An 18,422-nucleotide genomic window follows, 5' to 3' on the forward strand; every position below is an offset into this window, starting at 1 on the left:
AGACCTGGCAATAGAAATGTGAGACCTTGGTACATCATGTTCGCTGCCCCGCCCCTTTCATTTTATTTAGGCAGATGTTACAGATAGTGGAGGGAGGGCCCTTTGAAATCAGGGCCTTGGTACACTTGTCTCCCTATCCCCCCTTTTGTCAGCCTCAGTTACAATGATACTAAGTGTTACTGAAATGAATCCAAGCCCCACGCTCACTCAACACACGCTAGAATGATGCTATGTGTCTGTTACAATAGAGAATGTTTAGGTTCCTTTCGGGTGAGATGGCTTCTTTTTAAATGGGATGGGAACATAGGAAATGAGGGTAGAAAGAACCATAAGTCCATCCCCAGGATGGCAGGATCAAACGGTCTTTTGGCTGTGCCACCCAGAAATACTTTTACATTCCAAGTACCGAGTAATAAATAACTAAATTAAATAAAAACCTTCCCTCCTTGATGACTGATGCACAGCAGGCTGTGCACCGGTTTTCCATCTGGCTGCCCCATCCACTTCAGTGATGGCTGCTTGGTGGAGATAAACGGGGCCTGATCGTGCATAAACTTACTACCACATCTAAGCAAAGGGACTGCACTCAGTTATGTTTGCAGGATTGGGCCCATAGTCTGTAAAAGCACCTCAGGCTGAAAGATGCTACGTAAATGTAAGATGTAGGGTAGGATTTTCAAAGGGGCCTGAGGAAGTTAAAGGTAGGTGCCCAATTCCCATTAAAAATCAACAGGAATTGGGAACCTAACTAGGTGCTTTTCAAAATCTCACGCCTCAGGCTTCGATTTGGGGATACCCCCTCCCTCCCCTTTCCAAATAATAAATAGTAACAATGTTAACGAACCGTTTGGCCTACTGCAGCTGCATTAACACAACTGGTTCCCCTGTTATTTTTTTCTAATGGAAAAATCATTCCACGGCCGCAGGTCATTCAATTACTGAGTTGCGCTTTCCCTTTCCACAGGCAGCAGCTGAATATTTGGAGAAACGAATGTGCTCTTTCTTGGGGGTGGCGCAAAAAAAAAAAAAAAGGAATATAATTAGTCTGGGGTTTTGCTGCAGAAGTGTTTTTAATGAACAGCAGATTCCCCACGACCCAGCCATACTTTTTGGAAATCTTCACACGCCGGTTGCCCTCCTTTGGACTTTCTAAGGAGGGAAGCTGGAGTGACTCAAATGTAGGAGCTACAGGATATACTCCCCTAACAAGGTGTTCTCTAGAACCAGAGGACCGCTTCTTTGCTCCAAAGCACCGCGCTCAGACCTGTAGCAGTAGGACCAAAGCTATTGCAAAGCATGGGATAGTCTTTGTGGTACGGCAACATGGCTTCTGAGAAAGGATTACATTTTTATGACAGGTCACAAGCTCTGTAGATGCCAACCACCCCAGCAGTATCTACACTTGATAGATTCCCAATCAGCACCTATGAAAGAAGATTTCTGAAGATGGCAAATGTCTCTCTCTGCTGGCTTATTAGCATAGGCTTTGGTCCATGACAAATTGTACTAAGGGCAGGGGAACACAGAGCATGGTGATTAGACAGAAAAAAAAAATTAAAAAAACCCCAACCCAGCTCTGTTGAAATACAAAGGGAAGGCACAACCCTGATTTGTCCAGGGACTGCTCTGTTTCCAGTTACAAAGCACAAGACACATTTTTCTGCAGCTACCAAAACCTCTCTTTTACCAGCTCTTGCTCGGTTTAACCCCAAAGTCTTTTTTTTTCCTTCCTAAATTCCAGCATTCTTTGGTTTCCCTCTGTTCCAACTATTCATGCAAAGCCAGTGCCACGTGTGTCCCTCTCCCACAGGTTATTCCTACAAGGAGATGGAGCAATTTGCAGAAGAGAAGCAGGTGGAGGGGCTGCGAATGGGCCGGGTACCAAAATCTGGCCTACATTTTCAACCCTGGCTGTTCTGCTCCCAGAGCCATATTTAGGCACATACATAGAGCAGCTTGATTTTTATTTCAATGGGAACTGTAGGTGCTCAGGTGCTGCACCTTCCTTAGTCGTTTTCCTGGAGTCAAAGGGGCTGTTCACATGAAGAGGGGGACTGTTTGGAAGCAAAGGAGGGATAGATCTGGCCCAATATTCCCGTGGAACAGTAAATCGCTCTCAGTCAGGAAATGACAGATACTATATGAAGCGAGTTGATTATTTACTACCAGGTTTCCAGGCATGGCAACCATAAACCCGTGACATGCCTTCAGTGTGGCTATAATTCACAGCCCAGACTGCCAGCCTCCCAACGTGACCAGCTGTTCCTTTTGGTTTGTTAGGAAGATTCTGGTCTTTGTCCATTTCAATCCGCCCAGGAACCAGCCCCCCCGGTCTGTTTCCAGGCAGCCAGCAGGGGACGAGCGACCTTGTCCGGTTCATTCCCGGAGCAGGGTTCGCGGATCACGTTTCCACGCCGCCTCGGACGCCAGGACTGGCGCGTCACCTGGTTGCAGAGAAACGCGGCGCTGGTGTAGGGGGAGCCGGGAGCCCGCTTTGAGATCACCTGGGCAGCCGCGCGGTGCGGGTTAGTTTTGGAGCAGCCCTGCCTGTAACCCGGCGGGGGCGGGGACCGGCTCCGACTCACGGGGTCCCTTTCACTCAGCCGGGGGAGGAGGCGGCACCGAGGAGGCTGGGAAGCGGATTCACTCCCCCTCCCCATCCAGAGCAACTGGCAAACGCGGGTGGCTGCCGCCGCGGAAGGAGGCGGCTACGAACGCAGCCCAGCCAGCTCCCCTCGCCAGCCGGCTGCGTGCGGGGCTCTCCCAGCGGCGGTCGCCTCTTGCCTCTCCGGCGAGCTCAGGGGCATGGCCCGCCTCCGCTCGGCCCCGCTCGCCCCCTCTCCTCGCCCGCTGGCCGCCGCGGCGCCGGGCACCCGGCCGGGCTGGGCACCGCGTGCATTTCTCCCCTTGAGCAGCTAGAGAGCGGTGCAGGGAATGAAATCCCCCGTGCAATAGGCAGGAGCGGAGCTCTCCCTTCCTGTTTGCAGCCGCGCCGGACTGGGGGCGGTGAAACCCAGCGAGGGACTGGTCGCTCCGACCGGGGCTGGAGCTTCCCCCCCTCCCCGGCCCCCCTCCCTTGTCCTCGGAAGCTTCCTCCCCCCCCTCTCCCATGGCGGAGACTAAAATCATCTACCACATCGACGAGGAGGAGACCCCCTACCTGGTGAAGCTGCCCGTCCCCCCGGAGAAAGTCACTTTGACAGATTTTAAAAATGTCCTCAGCAACCGGCCTGTGCACAGCTACAAATTCTTCTTCAAGTCCATGGACCAGGATTTCGGGTGAGTGTCTGTGTGTATAACCCCCCCTTGCCCTGTTTATTATAGGCACTCCCTAAAATGGGGGAAGGGGGGGCGAATATTTGTGTCCCCCCCCCCCTCCGCTGTCAGCTGCGATGGGCTTTAAACCCCTCCCGGGAGCGGCGCAGCCGAGCGCACCTGTTCCCCGCGCCGGGGGGCGCAGCTCGCGTGGGTCGGGGGGGGGACTTTCCATGGGGGGGGTCCGAGGAGCGTTTGTTTGATATGGGGGGGGGAATGGAGCAAACGCCCCCAAGCCTGGGAGATGGGGGCCGTCGAGAGCAGCCCCCCCCCCCAGCAGCTGTGGCTGGGGGGGGGCTGGGATCGCGCTGGGGGGTGGGTGGACCCCTTTACATGAGGGGAGGGGGCTGCCTGTGGGGGGGGCTGTTGCCCTTCAAGGGGTGCCCGGGGAGGGGGCTGGGGCAGCGCTAGAGCCAGCGGGGCTTGTGCCCCCCAGCGGGGCTGGCTAGCGCTGGGGGGGGGGTCCCCTGAGCCGTGTCACCCCCGCGGCCGGGGGGATCCTGGCACCGCGGCGCCGGCTTCGCGCTAGGCCCGGGCAGCCGCCGCCGCTACAGGGACCGGGGGAGGCAGCTACTAACATGGCGGCCCGGGCTGGGGAGGCGGCGGGGCTGGGGCGGGGGTGCGGGGCAGCCCCCTTCAATACAGCCCCAGCACTGCCCGGATGGGGGGGCCGGCATGGGGGCAGCCCCCCCCCCCCGCCCATTTTCCCCGGGGGGGGGGGGGGGGGGGAGCCTCCCCCCCCCCCCCCCCCCCCCCCGGACACTCACCTAAGAACTAGGCATAAGGGGCCTGGCCCTGCCCCATGGCTGTGCCCCGGCAGGGGGACAGGGCATCTCCCAATGCCAAGGTCTGGGGCAATTCCCGCCCCAATACCCAGGCACAAGAGGGCAAGGGAGGGTCCTTATTCCCCTACCCAAGTCAGACCCCCAGGGAGACCGGTTCATGGCCCTTCCCACATGCAGGTATCTGCCTCTAGTAGACTGGGCCAAAAGCCTTTCTCCTCCTCCAGGCGGCTGCTCCTAGGAGGCCAGGCTGCCTCCCGGACATCCCCCCTGGGAAATGGGAGAAATTCCATTCCCCAATGCCCGGCTAATCACCCAGAAAGAGAGGCAAATCCTCTGCCCTGGCGCTAGCCACGGGGAGTTGGCTGGTTTCCCGCTGAGCAAGCCCTCTGCTGCTCTCTGCACACTGAGCATCTCCGCTCTCCCGTAACCCTATCCTGTCTCCTTATACCTCTGCTCTGGATAGTCTGCAGGACACCCCAGTAATATAGCATAAAGGATATGACCAAGAATATCCTAACCGACGTATTCAAAGGGACTTCCACTCTTGCAAGTGCGGAAGCACCTTTGCACACACCCATGAGGTAGCTGTTTCCTCTCGGAAGTGATCGTTTTCACCCCGCGGAACATATAAAAGCTGATGAAGATGAGGGGCCAGATTTTCATTAGTCCTCAGCCTCCACTATTAAGGCCAGATTTCTAGTGGGATCTGTGGGTGCTGGACACACTTCTGGCCCAGCTTTCCCTCGCAAATGGGGGGGAGGGTTTGTATGCTTGAATTTGTTTGTATTCATATATTAAAAAAAAAAAAAAAAGTCCAATGCCCTTTGACAGTTTGTCATAAATCAGCTTTCAAAGTGTAGTAATCCCTCTGTAATACACAGCTGCACTTTTTGGTCTTAGATGCAGATACGAACATCCATCACTGGCGAGACATCTCTGCATTTTTAGATAGCTTTTGGAAGAGAATGGATGAAACATTTGTCAAAAAGTAACGTGATCTAATGCCTATAGCATCACTAACATAATAAGATATGAATATAGTGCCTGGTATCTAAAATGACTCTATTGGTAATATTCATACCGTCTTAAAATGATATTCTCTTTATTGCTTCTTGAAAGCTTGAACCCTGAAGCTTGTTTCTCCATCAGCACGGGAACATGTTTCTATGCTGAAGGGTGTTTCTTATGTGGTAGTTTGTTTATATTGGTTTGTTACTGAGCTGCTCATGCACTGATTTATTTATTTCCTAGAACTTGGAAACGTTTATTTTGAAAAAAGTACATAAAGAATTAATTTCAAAACAAACACATGGGGATGTGTGAAATGGTCCAGATGTTAGACCAGCCAGTTGGGCCTTCTGAAGTACTCGCTTTTTAATAGCACAGTTGAGTACAACTTAAAAATATGTATATCATGTTGGACAAGCATAAAATTTGCCTGTCCCTTAAACTTGCAGCACCCTTCATGTAGAAAAATGTAATATTGAGGGATAGCCTTAAAATGCTAGCTCTTCGGGTGTGTGATCCAACCTCAGTAAAACTGGGCTGGATTCTGAGTTTGCTGGGACTGCAGGTAAAGTCACTCGTGTAGTGCTGTCCTTGCTCTTTGGCCAGGTGAAGGATAGTAATTAACAAGAAAATCCTGTGCAGGGTTCTTGTTTGTTTCAGTTCCCTTACTGACTGGATTTTCATCTCTAGCTGATCCACTTGCCTGCTTGTGAAAATGGAGTTGGCTTAAGAGTGGGGAGTTGCAAATGTACAGTCGGATTTTGGATCCGTCAAATTAGTGTCCCTTTAGTAAACAGTATTCTCCAATACAAATATACGAAACAATTGATACTTTGTAAAAGTGACGTGTGGGTGTGGGGGGGAGAATGGCTGCAGTTAAGTTGTCTGTGCTGCCAGTGAAGTGTGGAATCTCTGCTTGGTGATACCCGGGGAAGCTTGCATCGTACAGTGGCAAATATGAGGGTGTTTGGTTGAAGCCGTTGTCTTAGTGATCTTGTAATATGGAACTGGAATGGTTTTGCTTTTCCAAGTAGCAAAGCTACAAGTTTGTGAATGGGATTCACAGACATTAACACCACCAGCTTAAATTATAAGGTGGTAACATGAAGCAAGATATGTTTAGCAAACTCAAAGCTAAAGGTCATACTTGGTCTCTAACTGCTGCTGCCTTGTGAATGTAGTACATAGGATATAACTTAATTCCATTGCCGCTCACGTGCGGTACCTGGCACTCCACCTTTTGAAGTGCCTGTGTGCAGACGTGCTGAAAAATTGGCAGTTCCAAGGTTTCTACTATATTCTGCTTCAGGAACCAGCAGCAAAAGAAAAGCCAGACCCAGCGTGTGAGCTAGAGGATCTTAAAATTTTCTGAGGGGCGGGGGCTCTCCAAAATATATAAAAAAAGGATTTTTAAAGTATAATCTGCTGCACTCTTCCCTGGAATTAAATAAGAACCTTTGATATCTGTGAGGGTCACCACACAAAATGGTAACAGTTTGGATTGCTGCATTTATTGGCTCGGTAGCAGTAGTCAGCTGGCAAAGTGCTTGATCCTAAAGGATAAATCAGGGGTCGGCAACCTTTCAGAAGTGCTGTGCCGAGTCTTCATTTATTCACTCTGATTTAAGGTTTTGCGTGCCAAACTTTTAACTTTTTTACAAGGTCTCTTTCTATAAGTCTTTAATATATAACTAAACTATTGTATGTAAAACAAATAAGGTTTTTAAAATGTTTAAGAAGCTTCATTTAAAATTAAATTAAAATGCAGAGCCCCCCCGGACTGGTGGCCAGGACCCGGGTAGTGTGAGTGACAATGAAAATCAGCTCGCTTGCTGCCTTTGGCATGCGTGCCATAGGTTGCCTACCCCTGGGATAGAGCATCCACAACTCCTGTTGATGCCCACTGCATCTGGGGCAGATGTTGTCTTTCCTAGACTGTCCCTTCATGCATCAGCGCTAGTTTTGTTGCAAGATGGGTCTGTCTAAAAGCTGAAGTTGTTTAAAGGTAAACGTCAAAGTTTTTGTGCTTAAACCCCAGTTGAAGTTCCTAAATAATATATAACAAGATATGACCGCAATCCTTGGCTCTTTGAGGGTAGAAGGGTCTGCCAGCATGTATCTGACTGCAAGATTTGGGCCTGTGTGTAAATTTAAATGGCATTTACTTCTCTTTCCTAAGCTTCAGCTCACAATGAATTTCTATGGACAAGTTGAAAACCACCATAAAATCAGATCTCTAATGGAAGAGCTGATGCAATATTTAACAGTGCTAACACCACCACAATTACTTGCCTTTTTTTTCCTTCTGTGACCACCGGATTTAATCAATTCTGGGGTACTGTGAACCTCTAGTGATGCCCTTTTCACTTCCCTTCTTGATGTAAAATGTCATCATCTTATAGCAGGGCTCATTTCTCCAACCACCGATGGCTTCTCTGCATGAAGTTCATCGTGTAGTTAGTGACTGGGGCAGTCATTGGGGTTTCCTTTTAGGGAGGGGGTATGTATATGTGTGTGTGTATATATAATTCTTTAAGCAAGTAGTTATCTTATTTCAGGATCCAGTTCAAAACTGTCTACCTTGTAATGTCACTACCTGGATTTGCTCCATCCGAAACTACAGACCTTCTCTGAACCAAATGTAGAAGTGCCATGTCCCTTAGACTCCGGGACCCAATGAGCCCATTTCTGGTCCAAGGGATCGTATGGATGTGTAAACTATATATGTTGGTCGACAGGGTTCAATCTAAAGCCCTGATCCTGCAAACATTGATGCACACGCTTAACTATATGCATGTGGGTAGTCCTGCTGACTTCAATGGGACTGCTCATATGATTGTCAGCTCATGGCCAACGTCAGTAAATCCTAGGTGTTGTGGGACTGAAAGGTGTAAGTTACTCCAATGTAGTCTCTCCTCTGACTTTGTTCCTGTCCCCAGCCCATTAGCACCAGCCTCCTCTTTATCTCCCCCCCCTCCTCTCCTTCCCCCAGCAGAGTTGGTGCAAGAGCCTTCTGTGCAGCGCCTATCATCTGGAACAGCTTTTCTCTGTTCCTCCACTTTATCTCCTCCTCCCCATCCCCGGCTTTCAAATCTCACATGAAAACAAGTTTGTTTCTCCTTTGTGTGTACCTCTGTTTCTCTCTCCTGCTGTGATTATTCCACTCTCTAACTGTGGTGGGGAACTTTGTAAAGCATTTCAGGATACGGTCTGTATGAATGGCTAAAGACGAAAGCTCTGTTGTGTTGTAGATGCACTGGAGTAGGAAGCTATTGGCGCAGTAAGGGTAGTGTCTGCTCCTGTTTAGGGCTAGTGTCTCTCATAAGCCAATATGCGATCAATCAGCCTTGTCTACTAGTCCTACTAAACTTTTATTGCTTCCTTTATAAACACAATTACATATGAAAAGCAGAGGGAATTGGAGAACCAATTTGCGTTTTGGCTGTCGGGACAAAGTATTAACAGTAAATATGGGTTTGTGTTTTTATAATCTTGTATCCTGAAGGGTGCATTTTTTTTCAATAGCAAACAGGGAACTATATCTACAGTTTCCACTAACAATCGCAAGAATTGTCTGATTTCCTCTGAACAGCCCTGAAAATGTTCCCTGGGGAATTTTTTTTTTCGTTCTGTTCTGTAAGAGGTACTTAGATTTCATTTAAAACTGAAATGTTCCTGTCATTTGGAGTTCTCTCGCGCTAGACTTCTGTTCTTGGCATTGCTGCTCAATGGCCGTGCAGAGCTATAATTGGGCAAGTTGACGGCTTGGCAGGGCGGTTTATAAATCCCAATATGGAGTGAAAAGTAGTTCTGGTGTTCGGAAGGCAAATGTTTTTGTGCAGAAGTGGAGCCTTCTTCCGAAGCCAGCGCTCAGGAACTGACTCTGCAATATTGCACATGTTGTTGTAATTATGGCCCAGCCGTTCCTGGATCCTGAAATAATGTAATAAATAACTGTTCCGAAATAATGTATACATGGAATTGTTTCCAGCCAGGAATGACCAGGGTTATTTAGGGCAGAGAGAAGTGGTGGTAGAACAGGGGCCTTGTTACACAGTCTGTTTCATGTATCTATGCTGAGTGTTTGGCCAGCCTTCAGCATGCTGGTCGGAAAACATGGCAGAGGAGGTTCTAGGGATCTTTCTGATTTAGTTAGGGCTTAATTTACTAAGGCACAAAGTACGTAATGTTACAGCCTCAGCCAGTTATGGCAGTGTAAACCGTAGCGATGCACAGGTATGATTCAGAAAACCTTACATCACTTGAAGTCTGCTTATATCAGGCTCATAATAAACGTTGTCTCCTCCTCCATCTCCCATGCCTGCTGACCTCTGCACCCACTGGTGGGGGACATGGATTTGTCTATACTTTGAATGTACAGTACTTTCCTGCTACCTTCATATCTATAGCTCACAATAATATATTAATACAAATATTGCCTTATAGCTGCAAGACATCTTAGAGCTCCTATTTTCTAATGTAAGATTGCTGACAACTTCCACTCCCTTTGAAGTCAGTGGGAGGTGAGGGTGGTCAGGACACTGCAGGGTCAGGCTTTGAGTCTCTTAAAAAAAAAAAACCCTGCTCTTCATGGCCCATGTCTGTTAGCTGAAGAGCAGCGTCACCTGGTTTTCCATTGGAATAGTGTTGACTCTGAGGTTATGCCCATGCGTCCTTGCAGTCCTTTGTCTAATGCAGCTTCACTGATTTCTTTTTGCAATTATTAATTTGAATAAACACACTACATTAGAGATTTTTTTGGAATTTTTAATTTAGTCAAATGGAACCACTTTTTTAAATTTAAACTCTGATGGTTGCACAGATCTTACAGCTCAGAATCCAGCTTATTCACATGGCGTGTCCATTGTATCGGATGAGCACATATATTTCCAACTCATCTCCTTTGTAAGGAAAAGCTCTGGAAAAAACCTAGTAATTTATTATGCTGTAGGACACTGTCCAATAATATGTGGTTTAGAGCTGGAAACTATGAAAGCAATAAACTCAAAGATAAAGCAATTAATTACAGGACGGCATGTAACGTTATCATCCTAAGATAAATGTATGGTAACACATGTTGGGATTTAATTTTATCCAGTCCCTTACTAGCTAGCACAGGACACAGCAAGACAGGATTGTTGCTGGCAAGAGAGATACAGAGGAATAAGTATTCAATCTACAATGCGTAACCTGGGCCACATCCCAAGGTTTATATTGATGAATGTGCCCCATGCTCCAGGGTGTCTGCCCTGTTGTTCATTTCCTAGCCGTTTAACCAATATGTCAGTAGGGTTGGAACAGCTGATTGTCTTCCTGTCCCCTAATGGTGGTACTGAGGGACAAACCTTTTCTGTCAAGGACCTGCTGCTCTGGAATCCTCTCGCCCAATGTACAAGAAACCAGAATCTATTCTGCCATTCTTCTGGGAGAGATCAGGATCTGCAGAATCAAGAAGTGACGTTCTATTTATTGTATGTTCTTGAGGAGGATGTAAAGAGAGGATTGATTTCTGGATCCCCTTTGGTATCTCTGTATTGAAAGGGGCAGGGATCGCTAGCAGGAGGGTTCTCTGCCAATTGAAGTCACCAAGACACAGGATTTGGGGACTTCATCAGCAGAGTCAAGGGAAGGGTAGGGACGGTTTTGTGGCCTGCAGCATGCAGGGGGTCAGACCAGATGATCATAATGGTCCCTTCTGACCTTAAAGTCTATGAGTCTATGTTGCTATCAGTTTTGTGTAAGATCTTCACTTACATGATCTTTCTGGTGCATGAGCCTATATCAGTGAGGAGTTACGGTTTTCTTTGTACTGCGCCTTTTAGAGGGGAGCAGTCTTGCTGGTTGTATACTGTGGGGGAGATGTGTAGAGCGAGACAATTCATGGTGGAAGATCTTCCAGCATGAGGGGTTCACTCTGCATACGCTCCTGTGAAGACTTTCTCTAGGGTGTGTCTTTGCTTTCCCTGACTCTAATGCAAGTCATCTAGTCTGAGAAATGGATCTATGTGGAGATACAGAACAACTTTGTTAGGAGCTGAAAGTCTTTTGAGCTCATAAATACATTTCTAGTCCATAATTCTTCTAAAAATGAGGGGATAAAAGCTTTGAAAAGTAGGTCCTCTCTCTGCTAGAAAAGGAATGTCCTCATTTAAAAAAAATAAAAGAAAAGAGAGACAGTTCCGCCCCCATGTAGTAGTTAAAAACTTATGCCATTTTCCATTCTAGTCACAGAGAATTCTGCATATACACCTCTACCTCGATATAACGCCACCCAATATAACACGAATTCGGATATAACGCGGTAAAGCAGTGCTCCGGGAAGGGAGGGGGGAGCGGGGCTGTGCACTCCGGTGGATCAAAGCGAGTTCAATATAATGCGATTTCACCTATAACGCGGTAAGATTTTTTGGCTCCCGAGGACAGCTTTCTATCGAGGTAGAGGTGTACCACATTAACAGGAAACACTAGAGCTGGTTAGAAAACTTCTGAGAACAAGAAACTGAACAAAATATAGGAACAAAAGATGTGTTTAAAAAGTTTTTGATGTGTCTTGCTCATAAATACTCCAGGGCAAAAAATGTCAGTTCAATGGCACTTGGTGTCTGGGCTGCAAAAGAAACATTAACAAGTATCCATATTTTGGCGAAATGTCTGACCAGATGTGAGGGACCAGGGCGAAGGCGGCACAGGCTGGCCTAGCATTCGTGGCTGGACTGCTGCCTACAAGGACAGTCACAAGGTGATAGTCAGTGAGCCGGGCTCAGAGTAATTGCTAGGCAAGAGTCGGGGTCAGAGTCAGGCAGGAGTCGGAGACTGGAGATCAGAAAGTGAGGTGAGGCCTGGAGTCGCAGCAAGCTCGAAGTCTGGGTGGTTGCCTGGACAACTTCCTGGCATACCCTCCAGAGCTAAATAGTGAGCGTGGGCCAATCAGAAAACCCCAGCGTGCTGTAACTCCTGGACCCATTGGGTGGTACTTCCTGTGGTGCATATTCTCCACAGTGCTCTGTGCGCCCTCTGCTTGGTGGCAATGTGGGGAACGTCAGCTGTCCCAGGCTCTGCAGACCTGGTTCTGGTCCCGGTCCCGCAGACCCTTCCCCAAGGAGAGTTAACTGTGGACTTGTGACCACTTTGAATATGAGTAACTACATTCTGCTTCCATAAATTAACCAGGGAGTTTCTGCTGGATGAAGTGTTCTTCTGGCCTCAGCCAGCTCCTTTCACTGGTGCTCAATCCCATGAATTTAAATGGAATTAGAGCAGTCCAAACACTGCAAAGCACTCTGGGCAGTGCCGTATTATTGCCTAGGCCGACAAATTTGCAGGGGCGGAAGCTCCCCTCCGCACCCCGCCCCCCTGCTCCAGCTCACCTCTGCAAGCGTGCCACCGCGTCCTGTTTCTCTCCCCTCCCGGCTGTTTCGCAGGGCAGGGAGGGAGGGGGGAAGAGGGGGAATGCCGCATGCTGGGGGAAGAGGCGGGGCTGGGGGCGGGGCTTTGGGGAAGGGATCCAATAGGGGAAGGGAGGGGGTGGAGTTGGGGCAGGGACTTTGGGGAGGGGGTTAGAATGGGGGTGGGAAAAGGGCGGAGTCAGGACGGGGCCAAGGCGACAATTATTTCCCGGCCTAGGGGCGGCAAAATTATTAATCCGCCACTGACTCTGGGGATCCATTGGACGGTATTGCACTTTGCTTCTATCTATGAAAGTCATGTCAGGTTATTGTTACACAATACTGAGGAAATGCAAAGTCTGTCAATATTTTTCCTACTAATCTTTCTCTTTGCACTTGAAATGGGAGTGTAGGTTTTAGCTAGAGGGTGAACCCGTTGGAGTAAAGAGGGAGTGAGTTCTAATCCCATTTTTGACTATGACTCAATCTATGGCACTGATGAAGTCATCAAAACCCGATTCAGCAAATCACTTAAGCGCATGCTTAATTTTTCGCATGTGGGCTGCGATTTTCAAAGGGGTCAAAGGAAATTAGTTGGCTCATTGAATTCCTATTGCAAGTCAATGGGAGGTGGATGCCTTTACTCCTTGAGGCCATTTTGAGAATCCTAGCTATTGTTTTGTGAGACTTCAGCATGTACTTACGTGCTTTGCTGGGCCAGGATGGAGTTAGACGTGTGGGTAAACGTGTTGAAATACCGTGCTGAATTGGAGCCGTAAGGCCAAGTTTCCAGAGTAGCTGGGATCCTGCTGCTCCTCCTGCCTTCCAGGGGGCAGACGGTGCTCAGCACTTGTCAAATCAAGCCCTTAACATCTCTTCCTCAATTTCCCCATGAATGATATTTACCTCCCTACACAGTTTGAGGATTAAATAGTTATGACCTTATTGTGTGTGAACAAATCAATGAAGAAACATTGATCTACAGCAGCTGAGAATCTGGCCCATTAGTTTGTAGACCTCATCAGAACAAAATGAATGGGTGAATTTTTAATCCCTCCAGACAAGCTTGTTTAGCTGAGCTAATCTTATTAGAATTGTAGTGCAACATCTAACTCAACTAGTACTGAAAAGAAGAGGAGTTTAATATCATTCACACAACTCAATAGCCGTTATGATTGTGAAACTTATTCTCCAGCAATGGAAAAATCTGTCCAGATTGCAAATAGGTTACTTGGTATATTCCTTACTCAAATCTAAGAGTTTGTATTCTAACATAATGGGTTAGGATCACTTCTTAATGCGTAGAATCCCCAAGGTTTTCATAAACTAAATGAATAAGAGAACAGTAGATAGCTCTCAACTGCAGGTTTAGGCCTTGACCTTCCAGCTTTTAGCCAAGTACAGACTGTTGACCCTGTGCAGAGCCCTACTTCAATTAAACTCCACATGGGCACAGCGGTCCACTCAGGCACCAGGGGTTTCAGGCTTGGGGGCCTTAAATGGTAATACCATCGTGTAACAAAGGTGCATGCAAAGCATTACAAAGGGAGCTCACGAAACTGGGTGCCTGGGCAACAAAAATGGCAGATGAAATTCAATGTTGATAAATGTAAAGTAATGCACAGAGGAAAACATAATCCCAACTATACGTACAAAATAATGGGGTCTAAATTAGCTATTGCCACTCAAGAAAAAGATCTTGGAATCATTGTGGATCATTCATTGAAAACATCTGCTCAACATGCAGCAGCAGTCTGAAAAGTGAACAGACTGTTAGGAACCATTAGGAAAAAGATAGAAATAAGGGTATGTCTACACCACCCGCCGGATCGGCGGGCAGTGATTGATCCAGCGGGGGTCGATTGATCGCGTCTAGACTAGACGTGATCAATCAACCCCCGAGCGCTCTCCCGTCGAATCCTGTACTCCACTGCCGCGAGAGGCGCAGACAGAGTCGACGGGGGAGCGGCAGCAGTCGACTCACCGCAGTGTCTTCACTGCGGTGAGTAGGTCTAAGTACATCAACTTCAGCTAAGTTATTCATATAGCTGAAGTTCTGTAACTTAGATCGATTCCCACTCCCAGTGTAGACCAGGCCTAAGACAGAAAATATAAAAATGCCACTATATAAATCCATGGTACGCCACACCTTGAATACCGTGTGCAGTTCTGGTTGCCCCATCTCAAAAAAGGTATATTCAAATTGGAAAAGGTCCAGAGACGAGCAGCAAAAATGATTAGGGGTGTGGAACAGCTTCCATACGAGGAGAGATTAAAAACGACTGGGACTGTTCAGCTTGGAAAAGAGATGACTGATATCTATAAAATCACGACTGGTGTGGTGAGGGTGAATAGGGAAGTGTTATTTACCCCTTCACATAACACATGGACCAGGGGTCACCCAATGAAATGAATAGGCAGCAGATTTAAAACAAACACAAGAAAGTACTTCTTCACACAACGCACAGTCAATCTGTGGAGCCCACTTCCAGGCGATGTCATGAAGGGCAAAAGTAAACTGGGTTCAAAGAAGAATGAGAAGTTTATAGAGGATAGGTCGATCAATAGCTTTGACTGCCGGAAACTGGGACCGGATGACACAGGATGGATCATTGATAATTGTCCTCTTCTGTTCACTCCCTCTGAAGCACCTGGCATTGGCCATTGTTGGAAGACAAGATACTGGGCTAGATGAACCATTGGTCTGACCCAGTATGGCCGTTCTTATACAAATTAGACGGCCTCTCTCTTGTAAATGCCTAAAAAAATAAATTCCAGTGCAAATATCTCTTTCAAGTGGTACGTGCGTTTGAACAGACGGTGCAACAAATTAGTTCCTTTTAAAGTTTTTCCCTGCCCCAGGTTCTTTTAGGCCTTATCTGCCTATCTCTGCTTGTTCGGACTATTATGTAACTGGTTCTTTTGGCCTACAGACATCAAAGTTGTCTTAAGGTCACACTCAGCTGTTCCACGTGATGTAAACAAACATGGCTGCTCAAGGAAATAAATGCATGACCCGTGACAGGGCTGTGACAAGGTTTTATAGCCCTTATCTGTTGTTGCTCACGTAACTAGCAGTGCAGGGAGGGCCCAGAGTCTGAAGAACATAGGTAGCAGCAACTTTGCTTACTCAGGGCTTGAGCCAAAGCCCAGTGCAATCAATTAGTCTTTCCATTGATTTCAGTGGGTTTTGAGTCAGCAGTTCCTTCGCTATCTAGTTCATGTTTTGAATTTGCAGTTTGTTGTGAGCAGGGCCGGCTCCAGGGTTTTTGCCGCCCCAAGCAGCCCCCCCCCCCCAAAAAAGCCGCGATTGGTGGCAGCTCCACCGCGCCGCTTTCTTCTTTGGTGGCAATTCGGTGGCAGGTCCTTCCCTCCGAGAGGGACAGGGACCCTCCGCCGAATGGCCGCCAAAGAGCCCGATGTGCCGCCCCTTCCCCTTGGCCACCCCAAGCACCTGCTTGCTCAGCTAATGCCTGAAGCCGGCCCTGGTTGTGAGTACCAACGGGAACAGATGTTTTTTTAAAGTCAGATCTGCCAATATTTCAATGAGCGTCACCCACAAAAATGTAGGTAACTCAGGTGGCTGAGTAGCATCAGGAGAAGGGATAAATTTATCAGAGGCAGGGAAATCTTCCAAAGCCTCCCTTCGATTTGGCGCTGGGATTTTAACTAGTTACTGCGCTCAGTGGTAGCTAATAAGACTTCTGTGATTTAGGATGGTGTCTCGACTGCAGCGATTCTCAACCTTTATGGGCCACTCTATAGGTCTGCCAGATGGGGGCCTTGACTGGTTCTGTGGGGCAGCCACTTGCTCCTATTCTCCTGAGTGTGCTCCAGCCTGAAATGGAGCTTGGTCTGCTCCAGGCCCTCATGCAAGAAGTGCAGCTGTCCCAATCCATGGTGAGTTGGAGAGCAATCAAAACTGAGGGCCACGTGCTGTTCTCAGTCAAACCAGTGTCACTGTGGAGTAACGGAATCACTTAGAGCACAATTTGGGTCTGAATATCTGGGCCAGGCAGCAGTTGGGTCCAGGAGGGAGTTTTCAGCCTTAAGGCAGGGAAGGGAAGCTAGGTTAAAAGTCACACAAGCCTGAAGTACTGATGCCTGGGACTTGAGCTCCAGAGGTAAAGCTTGTTCTGCCACTGACTTCCTATGTGACCTTGGGCAACTCACTTCAGTCCCAGTTCAGCAAGGCATTTAAACACACGTTTGTGTAAAAAGTTAGACATGTGACTAAGTGCTTTGCTGAATTGCTAGGTGTGTGCTGTGCTTAGAGCCTTGCTTGCTGTTTATAAAATGAGGGCAGTCGAATTTCCCTTCTCCAGCTTTGTCTGTCTCATCTGTTTAGATGTTGAGCTTCTAGGAGCAAGGACAGTCTCTGATTTTTTTTGCACAGAGCCTGCATAAGTGGGACCTTTAATTTTGGCTGGGGGCTGTAATTATTATTGTCCTGCAAATGCTAAATCATAAAGGTATATGTACCAATCCCTAGCACATAACGCCCAAAGCCTACACGCTTGTAACCATACTAGCATACATGTATTTTGCCAGATTCATTCTGATGCTTCTCTATAGTGCAAGTCGCATCTTATTTTAAAGGTCCAGCTGTAGTATAATCAAATACTTAAAACGGCCATTGTTCTAGTGGCAATAACCTGGATCCCAAGGACAGCCCTGCTCTGAGGGTGGAGTGTTTATATTTATTAAAAACTAGTGCTATGAAAACATGCCAAAGGGATACAATAGATTTGGCCCACTTCCTGTGGCTAGTGATCTGCTGTGAGACAAGCTAGAAAAACAATGTAGTTACTATTCCTGGAACTAAACCTCCCCCACAATGTGTGTATAGTCAACTATCCTGTAGGCAGGTAGCCTTACTACAGCTTTGATTTAACCACACATGTAGATTGTGCAGCTGTTAAAATTATTAAGTGTCTCTAGGAGTGAGGTTCAGAACACATCTGTGGGTTTACTGCTCCTGTAATGAATAAATTTGTTTGTGACGTGAGTGGGATTAAATAGGGTTTATTAAAGAATAATTTTGTTGAAAGATTATCGTCTTTCTAATCTGCCAGAGAGAGAGCGAGAGAACAGAGCAGGTTCACCAGGAGGGGATCTATGTCTACATTTTCAAAATCAACCTTAAATAGCATGGGAACAGATTAAAGATGGGATTAAGGAATTCATTTACATGCAGTTGTAAAACCTGTAAAGATTGCTGTGGTATATTGGAGATTAATACAGCAGGCTGATTTGACTTGGATTCTGCTTGCCTTTGGGCACGTGCCTGGGGTTTTTGAAAATAGGCTTGTTCCTGCTTGTTTTTGGGATTCTACTTGAAATGCAGCCGGTAAGTGACTGTATGCACCTTTGTCAGTTATCATTCTGATTGCTTTGCAGAGTCTCAGCTGTTGGAGATGTTAGAGAACCAAGAAATTGCACAGTTTCGTGTGTGTGTGTGTGTGGAGGCTGAGTTGACATTACTGACTAAAACTAATTTGTGGGGGAATCCTCTCAAAGGTATGAAACTATCTACAGCGTTAGTCTTTTTTGCAACTGCTATACTCCAGCAAAAGCATATGGAAGCTGATGAGGTGGTATAGCTGTAGTGTGTGTGTGTGTGTGTATATATGTATGTATATGTGTGTGTGTGTGTGTGTGTGTGTGTGTATATATATATATATATATATATATATATATATATATATATATGTGTATATATATATATGTATATAAAAAAATATGGAATTTATTTCTTAGCTCATTCTACATTGGGGTCGGCAACCTTTCAGAAGTGCTGTGCCGAGTCTTCATTTATTCACTCTGATTTAAGGTTTTGCGTGCCAGTAATATATTTTAATGTTTTTAGAAGGTCTCTTTCTAAAAGTCTATAATATATAACTAAACTATTGTTATATGTAAAGTAAAT

General features: G+C 46.9%; 1 protein-coding gene across 4 annotated transcripts in view; it reads left to right on the forward strand.

Annotated features, from left to right (window-relative positions):
- The first annotated feature begins 2,342 nt into the window (after positions 1-2,342).
- Positions 2,343-18,422, forward strand: part of DVL1 (dishevelled segment polarity protein 1) — a 172,879-nt gene continuing 156,799 nt past the window's right edge. Inside the window, exon 1 of one of the 4 annotated variants that reach the window (XM_034753310.1) lies at positions 2,343-3,279. In XM_034753310.1, the coding sequence (XP_034609201.1) occupies positions 3,110-3,279 (170 nt within the window). In that variant the 5' untranslated portion in view covers positions 2,343-3,109. The remainder of the gene's footprint in view (positions 3,280-18,422) is intronic. The other 3 variants (XM_034753311.1, XM_034753307.1, XM_034753308.1) reach the window with 3 other exon arrangements.

This window comes from Trachemys scripta, chromosome 19 (assembly GCF_013100865.1).
Source record: "Trachemys scripta elegans isolate TJP31775 chromosome 19, CAS_Tse_1.0, whole genome shotgun sequence".
In the NCBI taxonomy this organism is placed as follows: Eukaryota; Metazoa; Chordata; order Testudines; family Emydidae; genus Trachemys; species Trachemys scripta.